Raw genomic sequence first — 19,882 nt, forward strand, 5'->3', positions numbered from 1 at the left:
TTGGAAAATGGATACCACTTGTGGCAAGTCTATAATGTGACCAAAAGAACTAGAACACTAACTAAAATATTTTAGCTTGCCATCAGAATCAATAACAGAAAGAATTAAAGAATAGAAACCATTTGTCAACACTTTCAATTTGCTTTGGATTATTGCCAACTTCCCCATGAAGATTTGCAATAAGTCTTTCACTTTACCCATACCCTCCTTTACAGAAATAACTTTATCTAGGAGATCTGGCTTTTTAGCTAACAAGGGTATCAACCTATCAAAAAATTGCATATATGGTCCCCATTGTTGAAAAACAGGCTCAACCCATGTAACTGCATCCTTGCATACTTGTTCTACAGATTGTAAATTGATGAATGTGTTATAGGCATCTTGAGATATTCTTTTTAGAATATTTATTCTATGATTCAATACATTTATCAAGGCATTTTTCTTGGTGCTACTGTCATAATGAGAAGCTTCTATTCCCACACTAATCACAGGCACTGGCACTGTTAATCCTATAGGTATTTCTTCTATTTGGGCCCCTACTTCTACATTTTGCCTTATTCCTTCCTCTTGCCTTGGTGTATGCTCTACCTCTGCAACTGCCTTGAGTTGTTCTTTGAGGGATATTATTTCTGTTTCCAAAATTTTAATTTTCTCCTCCAACTCTTCTATTTTCTACTTTTGCACATGGTTCATTTTGAGTTCTTCTTCATATACTTTCCTAATATCTAGGCACTCATTACACATTGTAGCTAGCATATCTTCTATTTCATCTACCTTCTCCTCATTTGTAAGAGCAAAATGTTTGACCAAGCTGGAGATCTCTTTCCTAGTAGAACTTTCTAATGTCCACACAATCATATTGCCTTACACAATCTCCTGTATATCCATCATTTTGGGTTTTTTAGTGTCAGGGGCGATGCTCCATACTGCTAGGGTTTTTGTATCTACATTAAAACCTGACCCTCTCTTGAAACCTTCACTACTGGTAACTTCATAACTGATGGCCTTATCTTGTCTTCTCATTTAATCTAGAACAAAGGCCTTCTCAATGTCTCAAGGTGGTATTAGAATCATACCACTCCTATGTACCAACTCCCTGGCTTCTGCAACATTCATTGTTTCACTCTCAAGATTATAAGCTAGTGATTTTTCAACTAATTCTTTATTCTTCTCTAGATCCTCTCTTGGCATGAGACTCAATGTAAACTCATTTTGTTTAATTTTATAAAGAAAACTTTTAAACTCTAATGATCTGATGAAATCATCATCCTCCATGAACTTTTCAGATTGAATGAGCCTATCATCCAATCTTGATGTTGCAACTTCTAGATTAGTAGAGGCCTTCCCTACTTCTATAGCCCTTTGGTGAAAATAATTTTTCCTAATATCAGAAAAATATTCACTACTTCTAGACATTACTTGTAAGGCTCTGCTTACCACCTTCTTAGGGATGTGCATTGTCTTTTGTCTCTTATTTCCTTGTGGTACCCAAGCTGAAGTTGATGGCTGCTCCTCTTCTAACTCAATTTCTAATTGTGTATCTAGCTCAAGGGATTCTCTATTTACAATGGCTTCCTCTCCCTCTGGCTCTTGAGGCATCTATGACATAATGTGGTCAAAATGCTCCACCATCTTTCTCAAATTATTTGGGTATGGAATCTCGGTATAGAAACCCTTAAAGTTAGGGTTGGTCCTTTTCAAAGCCTCCTCCACTCTCATTGTATCTTCATATTTTCTCAATAACTCATCAACCTCTCTCGGTGCTTCTATGTTAGCAATTAAGTCCTCTACAGGGATTGGCTTTCTTGGAGGCAAAATGTAACCCCTAATCGTCTTGACCTCATTGGTAATGTAATTTTCAGGGTCATACATCCTATAGGGCCCAGTAGAAAACTTGTATTGACCTAGATACTCACTTAATTCCTCAAATGCATTCTTGCCTATTTCAAAATCTCCTATTTTAAAGGTTCTACATACAAAGGTAGGCTTATGCAAAGAAGGAGGTATCATTTCTTTATTCATCAATAAAAATTTCCAAAAGAATTCAGTAATGGCCAATCTAGGGGGTAGATACTTAGGCAATAGATGAGGAGGCTGTGGGCATGCAAATATTCTGATTAATGTACATTCTTTGAACAAAAAGATACTCCCCCAATTATGATCTAACTTGGTTTTTTTAATCTAAGAAAGAGGGCTTAAGCAAAGTTTTCAAAACATTAGGTGCCCTAAACAAAGTATGATCTAATTGCCTCATGATAACAGCACTGAATAAATTGAAAAATACAAGGACATTTGAATAATAGAAATTCCTATGCCAAATACGAGTCCAGAGTTGAGCAGGTAATTCACCAAATTCATCAGAAGTTTGATCAATGAAGTCCCCACTAATGCATCCAATGTTTCTATATAGGATAAGGTGCATCAGTAATGAATAATGGTGGAACTTGAACTCTTTCATCTCTCCTTTCTTAGCATCACAAATCTGCATGTGCATATTGTCAATGATAAAGGCCACGTAATCATACTCCTTATGGTGGAAAGGATCCTGTATATCACGTGCCATTAGAAAAAGAGAACCATACACACAATCCTCTGCACCATCACTCCCCAACACTTTGTGCAACCCATACACTATGTTTTTGAAATAATTCTTGAACTTACTCAAAGGTAAAAAGTCTCCCACCTTTTTTGGAATTAACCCTGCCTTCTTAACTCTATAAGGAATATGTGGCAGCATGGCATTGTTTACAAAATAGGTTTTATTTCTATCAAATTTTCCTTGTAAATCTGCAATGTCAATAGGTACATCCATTTGTCCCATCAATCCAAAGGCTTCAACAAAAGAAGTTTTGTCCAATGTGCATAACACACTTCCATTCTGCCTATGGAAAGTCCTGGTTACTGGATTATAGGAATTTATCAAGGCTTTTAGCAAATCAACATCAACAAACACTTCTAAAAATATCAATTTTGCCATATTTCTGTTCCACGGGTTACATACTAGCACATTCTCTATTCTATTCTGATAAAAGTACATGAAGAGATCGTAACTAGTCATTCTAGGGCATTTAGCATCTCAAACAAAAACATAAGGGTCTCTGAAAATATGATCATTTACAGAAATAGCATTTGACGACCCTGGAAGGAGTTTCAACCAGTCTTCTGCATGCTTATTTGGTTTTCTGACCCTTGTCTTCTTTTTTGTCTTAGCAACAAACCTTTTCCTTTTCCCTTCTAGTGTAACCTCTACAACATCATCACCTTCATCTTCAAATTTGACTTCTTCTTCGCGCATTTCTTCAACTTCTTTGTTAGCCATGGTCCCTTCGAACTATATTTTGCAATATCATAGGATACACAGAGCTCTGTAATTTTCAAATTTCAAAACAGAAACAGAAAACAAGCTTCTTGATGCTGACATTCAATCAAATCCTTGATGTTTTAATCATATATCTTCCAGCTTTTTTAATAAATTCAGCATGCACGAGCTTTAAAACCATTTATGTGGGTTTCCATCAAGGTATATCAACCACAAAACTTGATTTTGATGTACTTTTCAAAGCTTTATTTTACTTGGCTATGGCGTCTTTGTCCTTTTTGATTACCTGGCGTGACACCTCAACAGCTTTCTTTCAAATGACAGTCTCCCATTCTTATGCTGAGTCAAACCTTCAATCTTCATAATAGCAAAAATGCTCTTGATGGATCTCTACAATCTCTCAAAGATGCTTTAGCATACCCTAATCATAAGGATGTAGTGATGCATTGGCACTATTTTGAAAATCCACTTTACGTTCTTACGACACCCTTTACCTCGTGAGATCTCAAACCTTTTCAATGCACACTTCCATTTTTACGAATTATACTTTTTTCATATAAGCGTAAAACCCTTATCTTAGCCTTCTTCACCTTTTATGCTTATACGCAACCCTACACACCGCAGGATCGGAAGCCTTTTGACTGTCACCTTCGATCTCATGATTCAACTATTCTTCATATGAGCGTAAAACTCTTATCTCTTCTTTCCTTTTTTCCTTTTATGCTCACACGTCCTTGTATCAGCAGAAAACCTGAAAATCTCTTCTACATCACTCTGGTTACTTCATTTCTTGGGACATTGTAAGACTTCAAAATCTATCTTGCACTCCCACGCTCTTAACTTTACTCGTAGCATTGAAATTCCTTATGGCTCTCTTTCATTAATCCTTTACGCCTCTATGAGTTCCATTTACCTTGTATGCTCAGAGAGCCTTCCCAACTGACATCCCGCTCTTATGTTTACCTTTTATCATAAAAGCGTAAAGCCTTCTCTTTTACCTTTACCTACTTACCATTTTATGCTTACACGCTGAGACTGAACTCGTAATTACGGAGAAAAGATAAAATAGCCCTTCGTTCATATGCTTCCTTGCAAGCATAAGGGTGTAATGACAAAAATTGTTCTTCTCAAATATCGTGTCTTCACCTAATTCGCTACAACTGGGCCCTTCTGACACTTCAACAGGTCCCACTCGATGCCTTTGCTGCTAAAAATAATGCTTTACGATTGTTTGTGAACTTAAGAACGTATGCTCGTAAACACAATTGAATCCCACTTTCGCTCTTACAGAATCCTTTTACCTGTAGAACTGTAAGACCTTTCCTGCACCCTTTCAAATCAAACTTTACGCTATGCTGAGGTCTTACGCATTTATGCTTATATGGTAAGTGTATATGCATAGATCATACCTTAATACCTCTCCATCCCTTCTCTTAAACTGCTTACTCGTAACCCCGTAACAAGAATTTCCAAAGCGCAATAGACCTTTACACTCTTCCGCTTATGAAACCATACATATGATCGGGAGGCATCTTGACACACCATTTTGCTATTACGAACAACAAAAAATGTAACCCCATAGAATCTGAAGTCCCTTTCACTGCTACGCTGGACCTTGAAATGCGACCACAGAAATAACAGGAATATGGTACTCTGTTCATACATGGAACCCTACACCGTAAGACCATAAAGGACAAAACTTAAGCACTTTACAAATCCTTTTCGAAAATGAAAGGAAAACTAGGGTTTTCAAACTTAGGACAATTTTAGGGGTGCATTAAGGGACAACTTTGGGAATTTGATAGAATCTACCATCATATGAAATAGGGAACAACTAGGGCAACCTAGAAACTTTCAAAATCACCTACAGATAAAACCCTAGTCTGCAACATTTTAAAAACTCAAATGATTTTTCACTAAAATTTTCACAATTTTTGCAATGTGAAAAATTAGACCAATAGATCTGATGGCTAAACTTCCCTTTATTTGAAGATGAAAGGAAGATAAGGAATGCAGGGAAGTGAGAAGGCACCAAATGGCAATGGAACTGGGTGGTTAGTGACATGGCACAAAGTAGTATGGATGAATTAGACAATGTCATGTGGCAATAATGTGATAGGGTGCCCAACAGGTAGATGATGTGGCAATATGACTTTACATTGAGATCTAATCAGAGGTTTCCATGTGGTGGTATGTCAAGAAATAGGTGGTGAACTGGTGGTAAAATTATAGGGTTTCGTGTGGCACCCAGGTGGCAATGATAGAACAAAGATGAGCCAATCATGTGTCACAAGGGATCAAACTTGAGTTGACACAAATGCATAATTAGAGGGAAAAACCAATGTTCAAGACTAACTTTGAATGTGACAAGGTCATTTTAAATTAAAATGATTATATACTAAAGTTTTGACTTAGGGGAAGAATCAATTTTTTTCAATAATGGAGACCTGAGAGTCAAGATAGGAACCTAATCTTCAAATGGGCATTCTGGGCATCTCCAATAAACCAACATATGACTGTCATATACTAATAGAAAGGTCTCAAAAAAAGATTTCCAAATTTATAATTTATTTTTGCATAGGAAGCCAAATATTTGAGATATTCAAGCTTTTTTCCTAGGTGCTTATTTTTTGACTACATTCTGTACGGGCAGTTCAAACTTGGTTTTTGGCAAAATGATGAATTGGGTGTGCACCAAAGTTGGTAAGAATGCATCTAGTGATATTTTTTCATCACTAAGTCTTTTTAGTGAATATTTTTTCAGCATTTTAGACACATATATGATATTTTTATCAGAATAAGGTTTCTCATTAGTTGGAGAAGATATTTTGAGTTTGTTGAAGCTTAATGATTATATTCCTTTCAGATTTCAATTGTAGAGAGAAGAGAGATACTTTGCAACAATAGGGGATAGAGGTTCAACTGGACATGTGTGACTTCCATATCAGATATGGGATTTAATTTCTCTCCTATAGCTTTCTTATTTCTTTCTTTCTCTAGGGTTGGTTCTAGTTCTTGGACATTTTTCATTGTTGTGATACAACAAGGATGGTTCTAGTTTGCTTGGAATTTCTTTCATGATTGTGATTCCACCATTCTTCAGCCTTTCTCTCATGCAATGAAAAATAGTTAATGAGAATATAGATAGTTCTATTCTATTCAATAGTTTTATGATTCAATTTCATGCATCATTTATGTATTTGTTTCAAGGAAATGAATACAAGTGCAGTAGCAAGTTTATCTTCAGTTTAAATCTTGTCTCCTTTTCGTGTTGTTTGTAGTCCTTTGTGGCTTGTGAACAAAGATCACAATGGTCACTTGCAATCTATTTTAGGTTGTACATTTGGTATGTTTTTCTTATGATTCAATGAATCATGTAAATTCTTGATTTACCATAGGGTAAAAAACACAAACCTGTGTCACCTTTTATAAAGAAATGAGATATCAAAATGCGACAGTTCAACATTAATAACAAAAAAAATGGTATTTGTGTTTAGAATATGAAGATGATGTAAACTAATGAAATGTATAGAATTGGATAAATTTTATGCCTATAATTTTTTATATTTTTTTTGAGTAAGAATTTATTCATTTTATTTTATTCTGAAGTCCCTTTTTTAACTATAAAAAATATAGGGTGTAGTTCCCATCAAGCAAATATGTGCAAATCATTTTTTTTGTTCTGATTTGAAAATATCTTATAGATGACATGTATAGCTAGGAAACAAAAAAAGAAATAATTACTTTTTATGTATATTTTCTTTGTTATAAGTACTCAAGTTTGACCTTATCAAGATCCAATGGTTTTTTCCTCCCATCAAAACTTCCCTATCAAATCTATACCTTATTGAAAAAAAATTACATATTCGTGAAGAGGATTCTCTCCTCTAGAGATAAATATGATTTCTAATTTTTTTGATATGATTTACTTTTTTTTTTTTCCTTTTTTGAGGGAGCATCTTCTAAAATGTTAAAACATCAACTTACAATATTTTGAGATTATAACATATTATAACTAATCAAAACACTCAAAAATTTATATAATGATGATATTGAATCTGAGATTGATAAAAGGGTATTTTTAGTTTTTGAAAAAAATTGAGTTTTGATAGAGAAATGAGATTTGACCAAAACAGGTTTTGGTATCCTAAATGGTGACACATATTTGTGCTTCTACCCCATAATGGGGTTACAGATTTCGTGAAGGGATAGTTTGAGTATGAGATTCAAAAAGATGTAGATATCTAATTCACAAGGTAAATGGATAGATCTAGAAGTCCTAATATATTAAAAGTATCAATGATTTCCAAGGATGTGTGATAGTGATTTGTGAAATTGCTTAGATAAGGCACTAATCAGCTACAAGATTGATGTGTTTTTTTGTTCATGTCTTGGTTATGCTAAAATCAAATTTAAAATCAAAATCCTTTTCCCTTTCTATTTAGGAGTTGAAAAGGGTTACCTCCACTTAGCTTATCAAATTCATGTGGTATGTCCTTAGCTATTTCATATCCATGATTTTTTGTATAAGTGCTAGAAGATTAAGGGTATTATCTTCTTTTTTAGATTCAAGTGTATGCTTTATCACTAGTACTATATGAGTGAATTTCAAGTACACCCACCTAGGTTTTGCAGAGGCTAAAGTAGAAGAAGGAGTATAGCCTTATAGTTGGCATGAGTGTTGGAATGGATATGTTGTAGATGGGAATTAGCTACCCCTAGATGTATTTTGTTCTCATCATTAGGTTTTTTAAACATGACATTTTAAAACACCAACAAAGAGGGGTGGCAAGTTTCCTAGATAGGATGAATGACTATAATAGAAATGTCACTCATCTGTTCATGTATGACTAGGATAATGGTTCCATCTCCGCTGATGGAAATAGGTTTTTTATTAATGAGGAGATGGTTGCAAATACTTCTAGTATGTCGATGTCTTATAAAAAAATCTTTAGTCATTGCAAAATGGAAAACAAGTATTTTCTTAAAATCCCCAAATATGAGGAGGACAGTGGTGTTGGGTAAGTGAAATCACGCATGTTATGACCCCAAGAAGTTGAAGCCCTTCTTGCAAAGAATGCTCAAAGTTATGTTGGATTTCATCATGGTCAAGGGAAATTTTTCTTGTTTGCATATCTACCAGTTTGTCTTCTTGAAGTATTTTAGGAATAAAGACTGCATTTCTTTTCCTTACTACCTATATTCTTCTTTCAATGAGAGTATTTATGATAACAAGAAGAATCTTAAGAAGATGGTGTTACACCAAGGGATTATTTTGGTTCTATATAATTATTTGAGTGCAAAATATAATGAAAATGCCTTTGATAGAATTAAAGAGGTGAGGGATGATAATGGGGTTCCTAACTCCAACTTTGACAAGGTAGTGACCTTGATTTAGAGGAGGTAAGTAAAAGGAAGTTCTAAGGGAAAGAATTAGATGATAGGTAGAAAGACTAGTTCTAATTATGAAAAAAGGGTTTACAGGTGGTGATGAGGTTAAGACTGAGGATATAGGTAAGGATGGAAAACCTAAGCATTATAAAATGAAAATTTATTCTTAAGTTGATCCCTAAAATAAAATCCTTTGAGGGTTATTCCAGTAATCACACTAAGGATAGTGATAAGGAAAGCCCATCTAGTGGATCCCTAATAGCTAGCCTGAATCAAATAGAGATGACTAGGAAGGATGTTGTTGTGTGGATACCCAACATGGAAAAAAATATTTCTAGTAAAAATATGGCATTGGGGGAGATTTATATTGGGCCTCATGTTGTGGTCGTGAAGGGTAAAGAGGGTAAAAAATATGCTCATGCTGATAGAAGTCCTACTTTGAAGAAGGATGAGGGAAAAAATTTTCTCCTTAAAGAATTTAAAAGCAATATGTCACATGAACTTCTTGTTACTCCTTTTGATTCTAGGGATGAGGATGATGAACTAGCTAAGGAGGTCTCTACTTATCTTTGGTTTGAGGATATGTGGGACAAGGTCAAGCCTCCCTTTTGTGTGTTGTAGATTGTGAAGAGTGTGACTCTCAATTATTTAAGGGTCAATAGTTGGGTGTCTCATGAGATTAAATGTATGTATCACAAATTTAAGGCTTTCTCATCCAAGTGGGAGAATTTTTAGAAAAAAGGGAGTAATCACCTCAAGGAAGGGGATGATAATATTTCTTGGATGACTCAAGAAAATAAGTTGACTACGAACTATGTGAAGCTGGAAGGATCTTCAAGGAGGCTGCTAGAACAAAAAATGGACTCAATTATTGTCAGGATTTAGAAAATAGAGGATACCCTAAAGACTAATTTGGAGCATAGTCTTAAGATTATGAAAGTTTCTATGAACAATATGAAAAGCCCCATTAAAAGATTGAAGGGAAAATTGAAAGGAGGGTTGTGAACATTGACACACAAAAAAGAGTATGAGGAGTGTACTAGCCTAAGAAATTATACTAGAGCCAATAAGAATAAGATGGTAGTCATCGCACCTATTGATGATCTCAAAGACCCAAAGAAGGTAGCTAGGATCATGACAAAGACTGAAAATGAGTTAGCTCTCACCTTCAAGGATCTGGTGTAGCCTTTTTGGGGTCTTTATGTTCTCTATTTTATATTTCTAGATCTTTATGTCTATTTTTTTAATGTTTAGTCTAGTTTTGTGCTAGCCTACTGTGTTTTGGGTGCTAGACTATTGTCATTTCCATCATGGTTTTTTTTAATGAACTTAATGGACTTTAGCTACACTTCTTATGTAATGGGTTTTAGGTCCCTATAAAACTCATTTTTTCCATGATAAAAAATGTATGCACACACACACACACACACGCGCACAACAAAAAAAAAAAGAGAGTATAAAACAATATTAGTAAAAGAGGAACAAATAAGGAAAAAGAAAAAGAAGAAAATTTTGAACAGAGCTATTGGTACATTTTCAAGACTTCCACCAATAGTCATTGTTGATAAGGATGACCCTTTTATTGATCCATTAAAAATGTTTGTGGACAATGTTAGCACTAATCAGAATAACAAAGAAGAACCTAGAAAGAAGATTACAAGGAATTGCAAATTGATAGAGATAGAAAGATAGTAAAATAAGAGAAAAAAATTTAAAAGGGTTATTAGAGGGGGGGGGGGGGGGGGGGGGAAGGATCAAATTTTACAATGGTCTATTGAGATCTACAAAAAAACATGCATAGATAAATATATAAATGAGAAGGTTGAAATATAGTATATGATCACACCTATTATGGATATGTTATTGAGAGAGGTGGAGATAGTAATTGAAATGTCAAATACATTGGCACTCAATAGTCCTTAGAAGATTGCATAAATAACAATAAGACTCAAAAGCAATGTCACTTCAATAAATCAACCCAAAAGTTAGGGAACAAAAACTTGACAAGTATCAAAAGTAGGTACAAAGTTTTTTTATAAATAGCCCAATTTATTTATAATATAACCTTAAAGAATTACTTCCAAAAAGGGGGAGAATGAGTTCAAAATTAATAGAAAAAAGAAAGGGTAGAATACATCAAGCTTGGGAGAAATAAGTGTAAGTAGTAAGGAAGAGAAAGAGGGAGAGTAGAGTGGAGAATACAAAAAGACTAGGAGAAATAAGTCCATATAGTAAGGAAGAAAAAGAGGGAGAATTGGAAATTAGATGAATCATTTTCTAAAGAGAATATGTACATAGGGGGAATCTTGTAACAAAACAGTGTAAGAAGAACATCAGTCAAAATTTGAAGAATGTGTTTTTCCATTAATGTTGAATGGAGAGATTGTTAGTTGACCAAATCCTCTATAGATTATTAATGGATGTTTTAATATGGTTTTTATTTATAGAAAACTATATATGGAAGGAAATCACAAATAAGAGTTATAGATAAATGTTCAAGAATTATTGGATAACTAAGACCACTACTAGAAAACGGTAATAAAGAATTTTATTGGTGCATGGGACAAAATAGATAATAGGTATAAAGAAAACATTATCATAAAAAAGGAGAGCTATTGATAAATGATAGAATAGTTTGACAAATTAGAGTTGTGATCATCACAACAAAAGATCCATTGGATCTAGACAAATGACAAGAGGAAGAAAATAAGTCAAGTAATCACACAAGATGGTCTATAGATAAAGGTGAATACATTTTTGTATGTAAAAGATAAAACAACTAGGGATGACATCTAAAGACCAAATGGTTTATGGATGATTCAAGAAGATGTATTATGAAAACCTAGTTTTGTTTAGGAAAGTGTTAAGGATGAGAGAAGAAGTAAGAATGATCAAGAGTAAAAGAATGTGCAAAGCATGTTAAGGATTTATGCCTTACCAAAAAGAGGTAGTCAGTGAAGAAAAATGGAATTGTAAAATAGAGAAGGAGAAAAAAGGATCTGAAAAGATTGAGGAGAAAGTGATTCCTAATAGTTTAGAAACAAGATTTTTAAATACCTTAACTAGGTAGTTTTTGACAGGACTTAAAATTTTTGAAATGAACTTTTTGTAAATCCCTTAATTGGGTAATTATTGTATAAGTGGGATAAAATCTCTTAATAGGATAGTATTTAATAGGACTCTAAATACTTACAACAGCGTATGAGTCACTCTTAATGGGGTGAAGTCATTCAAAAGATGCAATTCATGTAAACATCTTAACTAGGCATGTTATTACTATAGTGATGAGTTGTGGGTACCATCCCCATCATAGTTTTTTCCTCTAAACAAGGGTTTTTCACGAGACCAAAGCATTGTGTTAAGTTTTATTGTTGTGAATGTTTATGTTTCATGTGAAAACTTTCATTTTAGTAATAGGAAATAATTTATTGCATATTAATGAATTAAATAAGTAACATAATAAATATTAATAAAATAAATTTATGGTTTATCAATTTATGATTAATAGGTGAAATTGAATGAAAATTACGAGGTACTAATTCGGCCCCTTTCCCTCTTAGTACCTAACCTAAAACTTTCCAACAAGCATGAGTAGATTTTGTACATATGAATAATGGATGATCAAATGAAGTGAGTAATCCTCCTTTTATAGCAATTTTGGGATCAAAATTGAAAGGCCTCACTGCACAAGGTGAGAAAAAAGTTAACAACCCTAAAATGGGTTTGGATTCCTAAGAAAAATGCCTTGGATTGAGTTTAAAACCTTGACCTGAACCTTGGGTTGAGGTCAACCTAAAACTCAATCTAGGAGATTTCTTTTATTGAGATGCTCTCTACGATCTTGGGGATGGATAAAAACTAATAAAAAAAAAGAAAAAAAATTATCGAAAAAATGTAAATTGAGCATAAATGCATCCATGTTTGAGGATAAATCTAAAATGGTACTTAATAAGGAGGGACATTTAAGGTATTACAGAGCAAGTGTACACTTTTTAAGACAATGTGCTTAGCCCCCACTTTACTTGGAGTATGAGAGAAACTAAAACTCATAATAAAGTAGATAAAGTGCATAATATTATCTTATCAACACTAAGGAGATAAGGAAATAATCAAGCCTCAATAGACTTGAGTTATTATTCACTAAAAAAAATTTTAAAAAAGGGTGTCATTTCCTTTCCCAATAAGATTTGTGTCTCTTACTATGAACTAACACAAAAGATAAAATTGAATGGTCTAATGGGTTTGTATGCCTAGTAGTCAATCCTATCAAAAAAAACTTTATTCCTTCTAGTGGTTTTTTATTTGTGTGTATGTGTGGACCTCATGAATGCATCAATGTTCATTGCATCCATGATGACTAATTTTTTTAACATCCCAGCTATCAATCAATCTATCACCATAGAGGTTAGACATGTTTTTATATGTCAGGATAGGTCAAATGGTCTAGAAAAGTGTGTTATGATAGTCAACCAATCCAAAATTTGTGAAAAGGAATAGTAACTTTCCCAATCAAGTTAAATTATGATATTGTACTCTATTTATCATATTTTAAGTCAAAAAAAAATCATAGAAAGGAGGCTATGTATCCCCAACCATTAACATGGAAAAATAAGTATATTTTTTCATATTAAGGAAGTGATGAACAAGGATATAAAAAATTAATATAAAGATGGTATCCACAAATAACACTCAATCCAAGCCAAAGAGGTCATAGATTATGTGAGGTCATGTAAGGGAATAATGTAAAGAGATATTATGCAATAATTATAAAAGGAAATCCTTGTGAAGGATGACACACTATTTAGGCTCCAAGGTAAGGGATTTATCTACCACCAATGACAAATAATAAACAAGCTTACAATCAAGGATTTGTAACCTTGGTGTAAACCAACAAGTTGATATAAGATTGGATGTCACATGATTAAAAAAACAAAAAACAAAACTTAACCAAGGAAAAACTAGATCCTTGAGAGAATGAGAGGGATATATATGATATCCTTACCCCCAAAGTGTGGGAACAAGGTTAAAGAGAACCTATAGTTACTCACACAATTAATCATGCATAACAATGATCCCCCAATGAATAGGTTAACAATGTTACATGGTGTGGAGCAACATAACATGGATTTAGATGCTATTTTAAAAAATTAGTAAATTAAAAAATAACTCATTATGAAATGATATACAAATAATAAAATTATCAATGAGTTGTTTCATTTTGTAATGTAAAGCTTGACATTAATTAGAGAATTAATCATAATAGTAGCGATACATGTAAAATAGAAGAGTTATAAGATGTGGACTATGTTTCTTTTTATATTTAGGTCTAGTAATCACCTTATAATGAAAAAAGATTTGGGAAAAAACTTATTTCATGATTAATAGTGATGGGAGAAGTGTTGAATGATAAAGGATAGGATATGAAAAAAGATAAAGATTTAGAACCAAATTCTTCTATAGGTTTCCCAATGTTCTTAGTAGTCTGTTGCACACATCCAAAATCATATTTAGAATTTTGATTGACAATGGTGTTAGCTATTTGTACTAGATGCTTATAAGGATTAAACCATAGACCATAAGAATATTGAAACCCCCTATTCCCTAAGGGAATTTGAATTCCTTATTCTTGTTTACCACATACATTCCTAGTGAATCCATGGTTTTTTAATAAATGATAACTAGGACTATAAAAAGAAGTCATATTTGAAAGAGATAATGGAACTTCATTAGTTATTATGTCATCACAACTAAGTTTTTCTAGGATCGTAGAGATATTAAGGGCGGGGGCATGAATCAGTATTATATCTCTTTTACTTACCTTAAACTAATTGAAAAAATACCATATAAAGAAAATAGAAAGTAAAGATTTAAAACTAAATTCTTCTATAGGTTTCCCAATGTTCTTAGTACTCTGTTGCACACATCCAAAATCATATTTAGAATTTTGATTGACAATGGTGTTAGCTATTTGTACTAGATTCTTATAAGGATTAAACCATAGACCATAAGAATATTGAAGCCCCCTATTCCCTTAGGGAATTTGAATTCCTTATTCTTGTTTACCACATACATTCCTAGTGAATCCATGGTTTTTTAATAAATGATAACTAGGACTATAAAAAGAAGTCATATTTGAAAGAGATAATGGAACTTCATTAGTTATTATGTCATCACAACTAAGTTTATCTAGGATCAAAGAGATATTAAGGGCGGGAGCATGAATCAGTATTATATCTCTTTTACTTACCTTAAACTAATTGAAAAAATACCATATAATGAAAATAGAAAGTAAACTAAAATAAAATAATGAAGCAATGTAAGAACTCATAAAACCATTATTTTTGCATGGAAACCTTGTTAAGGGAAAAACCACAGTGGGAGTTGTGACCCATTAAATTACTCTATAGAAGTTATTATCAATGTTCAAGAATTTAGTACAATGAAGAACCCTATTAAAGGTTTCTAGGAATAGACAAGGTATTAGCCAATTGCTTGCAAACATTCTTCTATATTACAATATTAGTGTTGCAACCCAATCTAATACAACAAAGTATGGGTGACAACCCAAATATTATCTATAGAGTAGAATCACCTATTCTAGATCAAATTTCTAAAGAAGTATAGGTCAATGTATATTGCCATTTGTATAAAAAATCTTCTCTTGGTTTTAGATATATCACATTAGTCTTGACATCATTAATTTCAATCAACATATCCTCCATTGTAAACAATAACTCTCTCTCTCTCTCTCTCTCTCTCTCTCTCTCTCTCTCTCTCTCTCTCTCTCTCTCTCTCTCTCTCTCTCTCTCTCTCTCTCTAACACACACACACACACACACACACACACACACACACACACACACACACACACACACACACATCCATATTCAACTCAAACATAATATATAATGAAAAAAATTCTTCCCATCAAAATCCAAGTCCAACTATTAGAATCATTTCATCTCTATTATGTTTGTGGCCAAAATATTAAATTTGATACTTGACATGAATATCTCCTAAATTCTAAAACTTCAAGTCTTACAATCATAGAATTAGATCCTTATAACTACCTCACTACTATATCCAAAATCACATAGCATCATTATGTTCCCTCTATCTATAATGATTCATTTATTGGACCTATATATTGCTATGTATTCCACACTAAGGACTTCAGAGGGTTATACCTTTTGACCCAGAGCTCCATTTTTACAATTTTACAAGAGGTTTTTTTATGAGTTATTTATATTTCTAAAAAAGATTAGATTAGTTGACGACCACTTTATCATCTTAATGGGAGTTGAAATTTTTATTTGGGGCTCCAAAATTAGCTTTTAGTATTTTTTTCCGAGTTTTAGAAAGTTTTTCTTAACAACTTATAAATCATGTTTTTGTTTGCTAATTAGAAATTAATCTCATTTTATTTTTACAAAATTTTATACAAAAAAATTAGGTTCATAGAATTTGTTTGGAAAATTACTAAAAAATAGAAAATTCAATAATTGTAAAAATTTGCCAAAAAATATAAATTTTAGTATATAGTTTTTTTAGAGTTTTCTTTTTTTAGAAGGATCATTGGTCATTGTTAAAGGAGATTTGGTGAAATTAAATAAATATTTTTCTGTCTATCTTGTAGTTATAGTAATTCTTATTCTGTAATAATTGAATCATATTATGAATGTGTGTGTATTTTGCATCAATGTATCTTGTCCCTAAGATAATGTATCTTAGGTGAATGAGTTTGTTGATGTATCTTGACACTTTGGTTGTGAGCATCTATATGAAAGTCTAGATAAATTAGTTCATATGTGTATTCATTGTTGTATTGGCAGTGCCAAAATGTATACATGAAAACCTAACCTGTCTGGAGCACACATAAACAAGCAAAAGATTAGAAAAAAATTGGAATACAACTAAAATAAACTTGAGTTTAACAACTTATGCAACCACAAATTAAAATTCCTCATGCAACCTCAAAGTATCTCAACAAGGGCACCCATAAGAGGCCTTGTTGGTGTGCTTTAGATTGGAGGGATGTGAGTGTGCTCTCCCCAAACACAACTATTGAATCACTTGATTGATAGATGATATGCAAAATGAAATGAGTGAATCTAGACTAAATGAATGGAGAATACCTTCAAGAAATGGCTATAAGTGAGCCAATCCTCAAAGGATTCTAAGATGTGAGATGGAAATTCAAAGAACCAAACTAGCAATGATAAGCTAATATGAGATGCAAGCATAGATGCAATAAATATAACGTCTACCAAAAGGGGTTAGTAACATGAAAAATCTCTAAAATCACTAGAAAGCTCTAACTCTAAACTAGCATGATAATAATGCAAAATGAGGAGATGAAAAATGCTTGAGACAAGGGCTCTATTTATAGGTTTGAGAGAGGCCTTGGGGAGATGGCATCTATGTGGCATCCACATAAGTGCCACAAGCGAGACACATGGATTAAAGGACAAAGCCATGCAAAAGTCAAAACCAGCCTTTATGATTGAGAGGCTCAAGGTTTACTCACACATGTGAGCAACCTTGGGGGAAGGAGTGGGGGACAAAGGTGTAAGAGGTGTAAATGAAGTGGAAGCTTTATTGGATCATGAGCTTCTCACACATGTGTGAGCAAACACTTAGGAGCTAAAAGGTGTTTAAGATAAATAAGTGGGATTAAGTAGTGGGTAGGCTTAAAAGGATGAGAGTAATGGGTGTAGACTAGGTTTTAGGATGGGATTAGGATTAAATTAAATAGGATTTAACTTAATCATAGGATGAAAGAATTTTAAAAAGTGGAGGAAATTAAATAAATGAAAATTTATTTAAAAGGAGATTTATGGATCACTATACATTAAATTAATTTAATACATTAGACGGGAAGTATTTAAATACATTCAGGAAATTAACCTATTTAATTAAATAAGTTTAAATGAATAAGTATAAGAATATGATAAATATAATTAATTAATAAATAATCAATTATAATGTCAAGGGAAATATTGATAAATTAATATAGTGTTTAGGACAATTTTAAGTGTCTACAAGAATCTAGTTGCAAGTTTTGAGTAGTGAGCTCCTACAATCCTTTGTAATTAGAGTATATCCTTCAATGAATTACCTTTATTGGAAATTATTTTTCCTAGTTTTGGTTTCCCAAGTTTTAAATCTCTTTGTTAATCTATTGTTAGTTATATTTATTACATTCTCATTGTTTCATATGGTGATAAGTAAGTTGGTGTGATTTTGGTTTATGTTGTTTCCTCTTGTCCCCCTCTCAACATCTAGAGTGTTTTCAAAAAGATTATAGAGAGGATGAATCCTAGTACTATAAAGTTAAAACCTAAAATAAGGAAAAGGAAGAGGACATGATGATGAATTATATGTATAGATGAAGAATTGTGATGCTTAGACAAGGGAGGAATGTCATATCAAGTAGGGAGGACACATAATAATGACATAAAGGGATGAACCTAGGAATATAATATATGAATATTTGGAAAAATGGAAAATCTAAAGATATGAAATGGGAATTTTCAAAATACAACATAGATTATGGACAAATGGGAAATTTTGATACATCAAATTTTTTGTGCAATAACTGAGAACAAAGGGGAATTCCAAGAAAGGTACCATTTAGTGTGTAAACTCGTTGATGTTTTTGTCTTATTAGTGAATAGTAAATTTTCTAGGTATTTGAATTATTCAAGTGTACCATAGACACCTAAAATAACCTATTGGGTATGGTGATAAGATGTCATAGCAATAAACACTAACTTATTCACTATAGTTTTTAAATTAATGATGACTACCTATAGTGAGGATTTTCCTAATATCCTATAGGTACATGCATGTACGTATGTGTGTATAAAATTTGAAGCACCCATTATAGTATCAAGAAATTCATATGGAATTCAACTTATAAAAATATGTAGTTGTTCAAAGGATATTTTATAACCTATAGCACAAAATTTCTAACCTTGAAAATCTACTATAGAAGCTATTTTTTGGTAAAATAAGTGCAATACAAGGTTATTTTTACCAATTTCTAACTATTGAGATCATGTAAGTATAAGGTGAAAGCATACTAGAAAAAAATGTAGTAGCCCACTAATCATTGTTGATGGTATAGAACATAGCAATATAAATATTGTTACCACAACTAAGCAATGACCTAAAAAATAAAATAAAGATAATACATACATATATTCATTTAGTACAAGAGCATTTTTTGCATTTTATGCTCGAAGTATGACTTCAAGGGGAAGTTTAAAGCATAAAATACAATCAGATTTTTGAAAAAAATATTGCACTTGGAAATACTTACATATAGAGACATGAAAGTAAAAATACTATTTCTCTTTCCATATTTGAAATTTACTTTTATTCTAATTTTCCATATCAATGGATTACAAAAAATATGCACCAAAGTAATACTAACAAATACTCAATGCATTAGTTCTTAACAAAATAAAACAATCATATTACATCATATTTAAAGCTACCCAAGGTACTAAGTGATATTAAATGATATCTTATAATTGGTCAATTATAATATTATAAATTACTCATTACACAATATAGAATGTCATATTAGAAACCGCTAGCCATCTTTTTCATGTCATTTACAAAGGTGTTCATGTTTGTATAAGAAGATCCTCCTTTCATTACAGCCTTGTGAGAAAACTCTTTTAGCCTCTTAATATTTTCTCGTAATTCCTTTCCTATAGAACCTTTCATTAAACTTACAACTATGCTCTTTACCTCTTCTTTTGTCACCAATTTAAATTCATCTACATCAACACCTTCATAGTCTAGACCAATTTTCCAAATCTCTTTTGCAAGTCGACAATCGAGAAATTGGTCATTAAAATAAGGCCATCCAATCATAGGAACTCCCATACTAATTGCCTCCAAAGTAGAGTTCCATCCATTATGTGTAAGGAATCCTCCAAGAGAAGGATGTGAAAGCACCTAAAACAATAAACATAACTTGATTAAAACATTCTAGAGTTAGAATATTTGGATGTTTTTTATGTGAAGAAACAAAAATAACCAAAAATAAACTATTTTTAATTTCTAAGACAAAAAATATGTTTTAAATGAACCATGGTGGTATTATGTGCCTTTTTCCTTGAATAGATACATAGTTTGAGAAACTTGGCCTATTAATTT

At 32.5% G+C, this 19,882-nt stretch overlaps 1 protein-coding gene across 1 annotated transcript in view; it reads right to left on the minus strand.

The window, feature by feature from the left end:
- Positions 1 to 19,225: 19,225 nt before the first annotated feature.
- Positions 19,226 to 19,882, minus strand: part of LOC149541696 (7-deoxyloganetin glucosyltransferase-like) — a 32,785-nt gene continuing 32,128 nt past the window's right edge. The window contains exon 3 of the mRNA XM_089796105.1: positions 19,226 to 19,681. Coding sequence (XP_089652231.1) covers positions 19,301 to 19,681 — 381 coding nt within the window. The 3' untranslated portion in view covers positions 19,226 to 19,300. The remainder of the gene's footprint in view (positions 19,682 to 19,882) is intronic.

This window comes from Cupressus sempervirens, chromosome 8, assembly GCF_028749045.1.
Source record: "Cupressus sempervirens isolate cs-2001-9-10 chromosome 8, ASM2874904v1, whole genome shotgun sequence".
Classification (NCBI taxonomy): domain Eukaryota; kingdom Viridiplantae; phylum Streptophyta; class Pinopsida; order Cupressales; family Cupressaceae; genus Cupressus; species Cupressus sempervirens.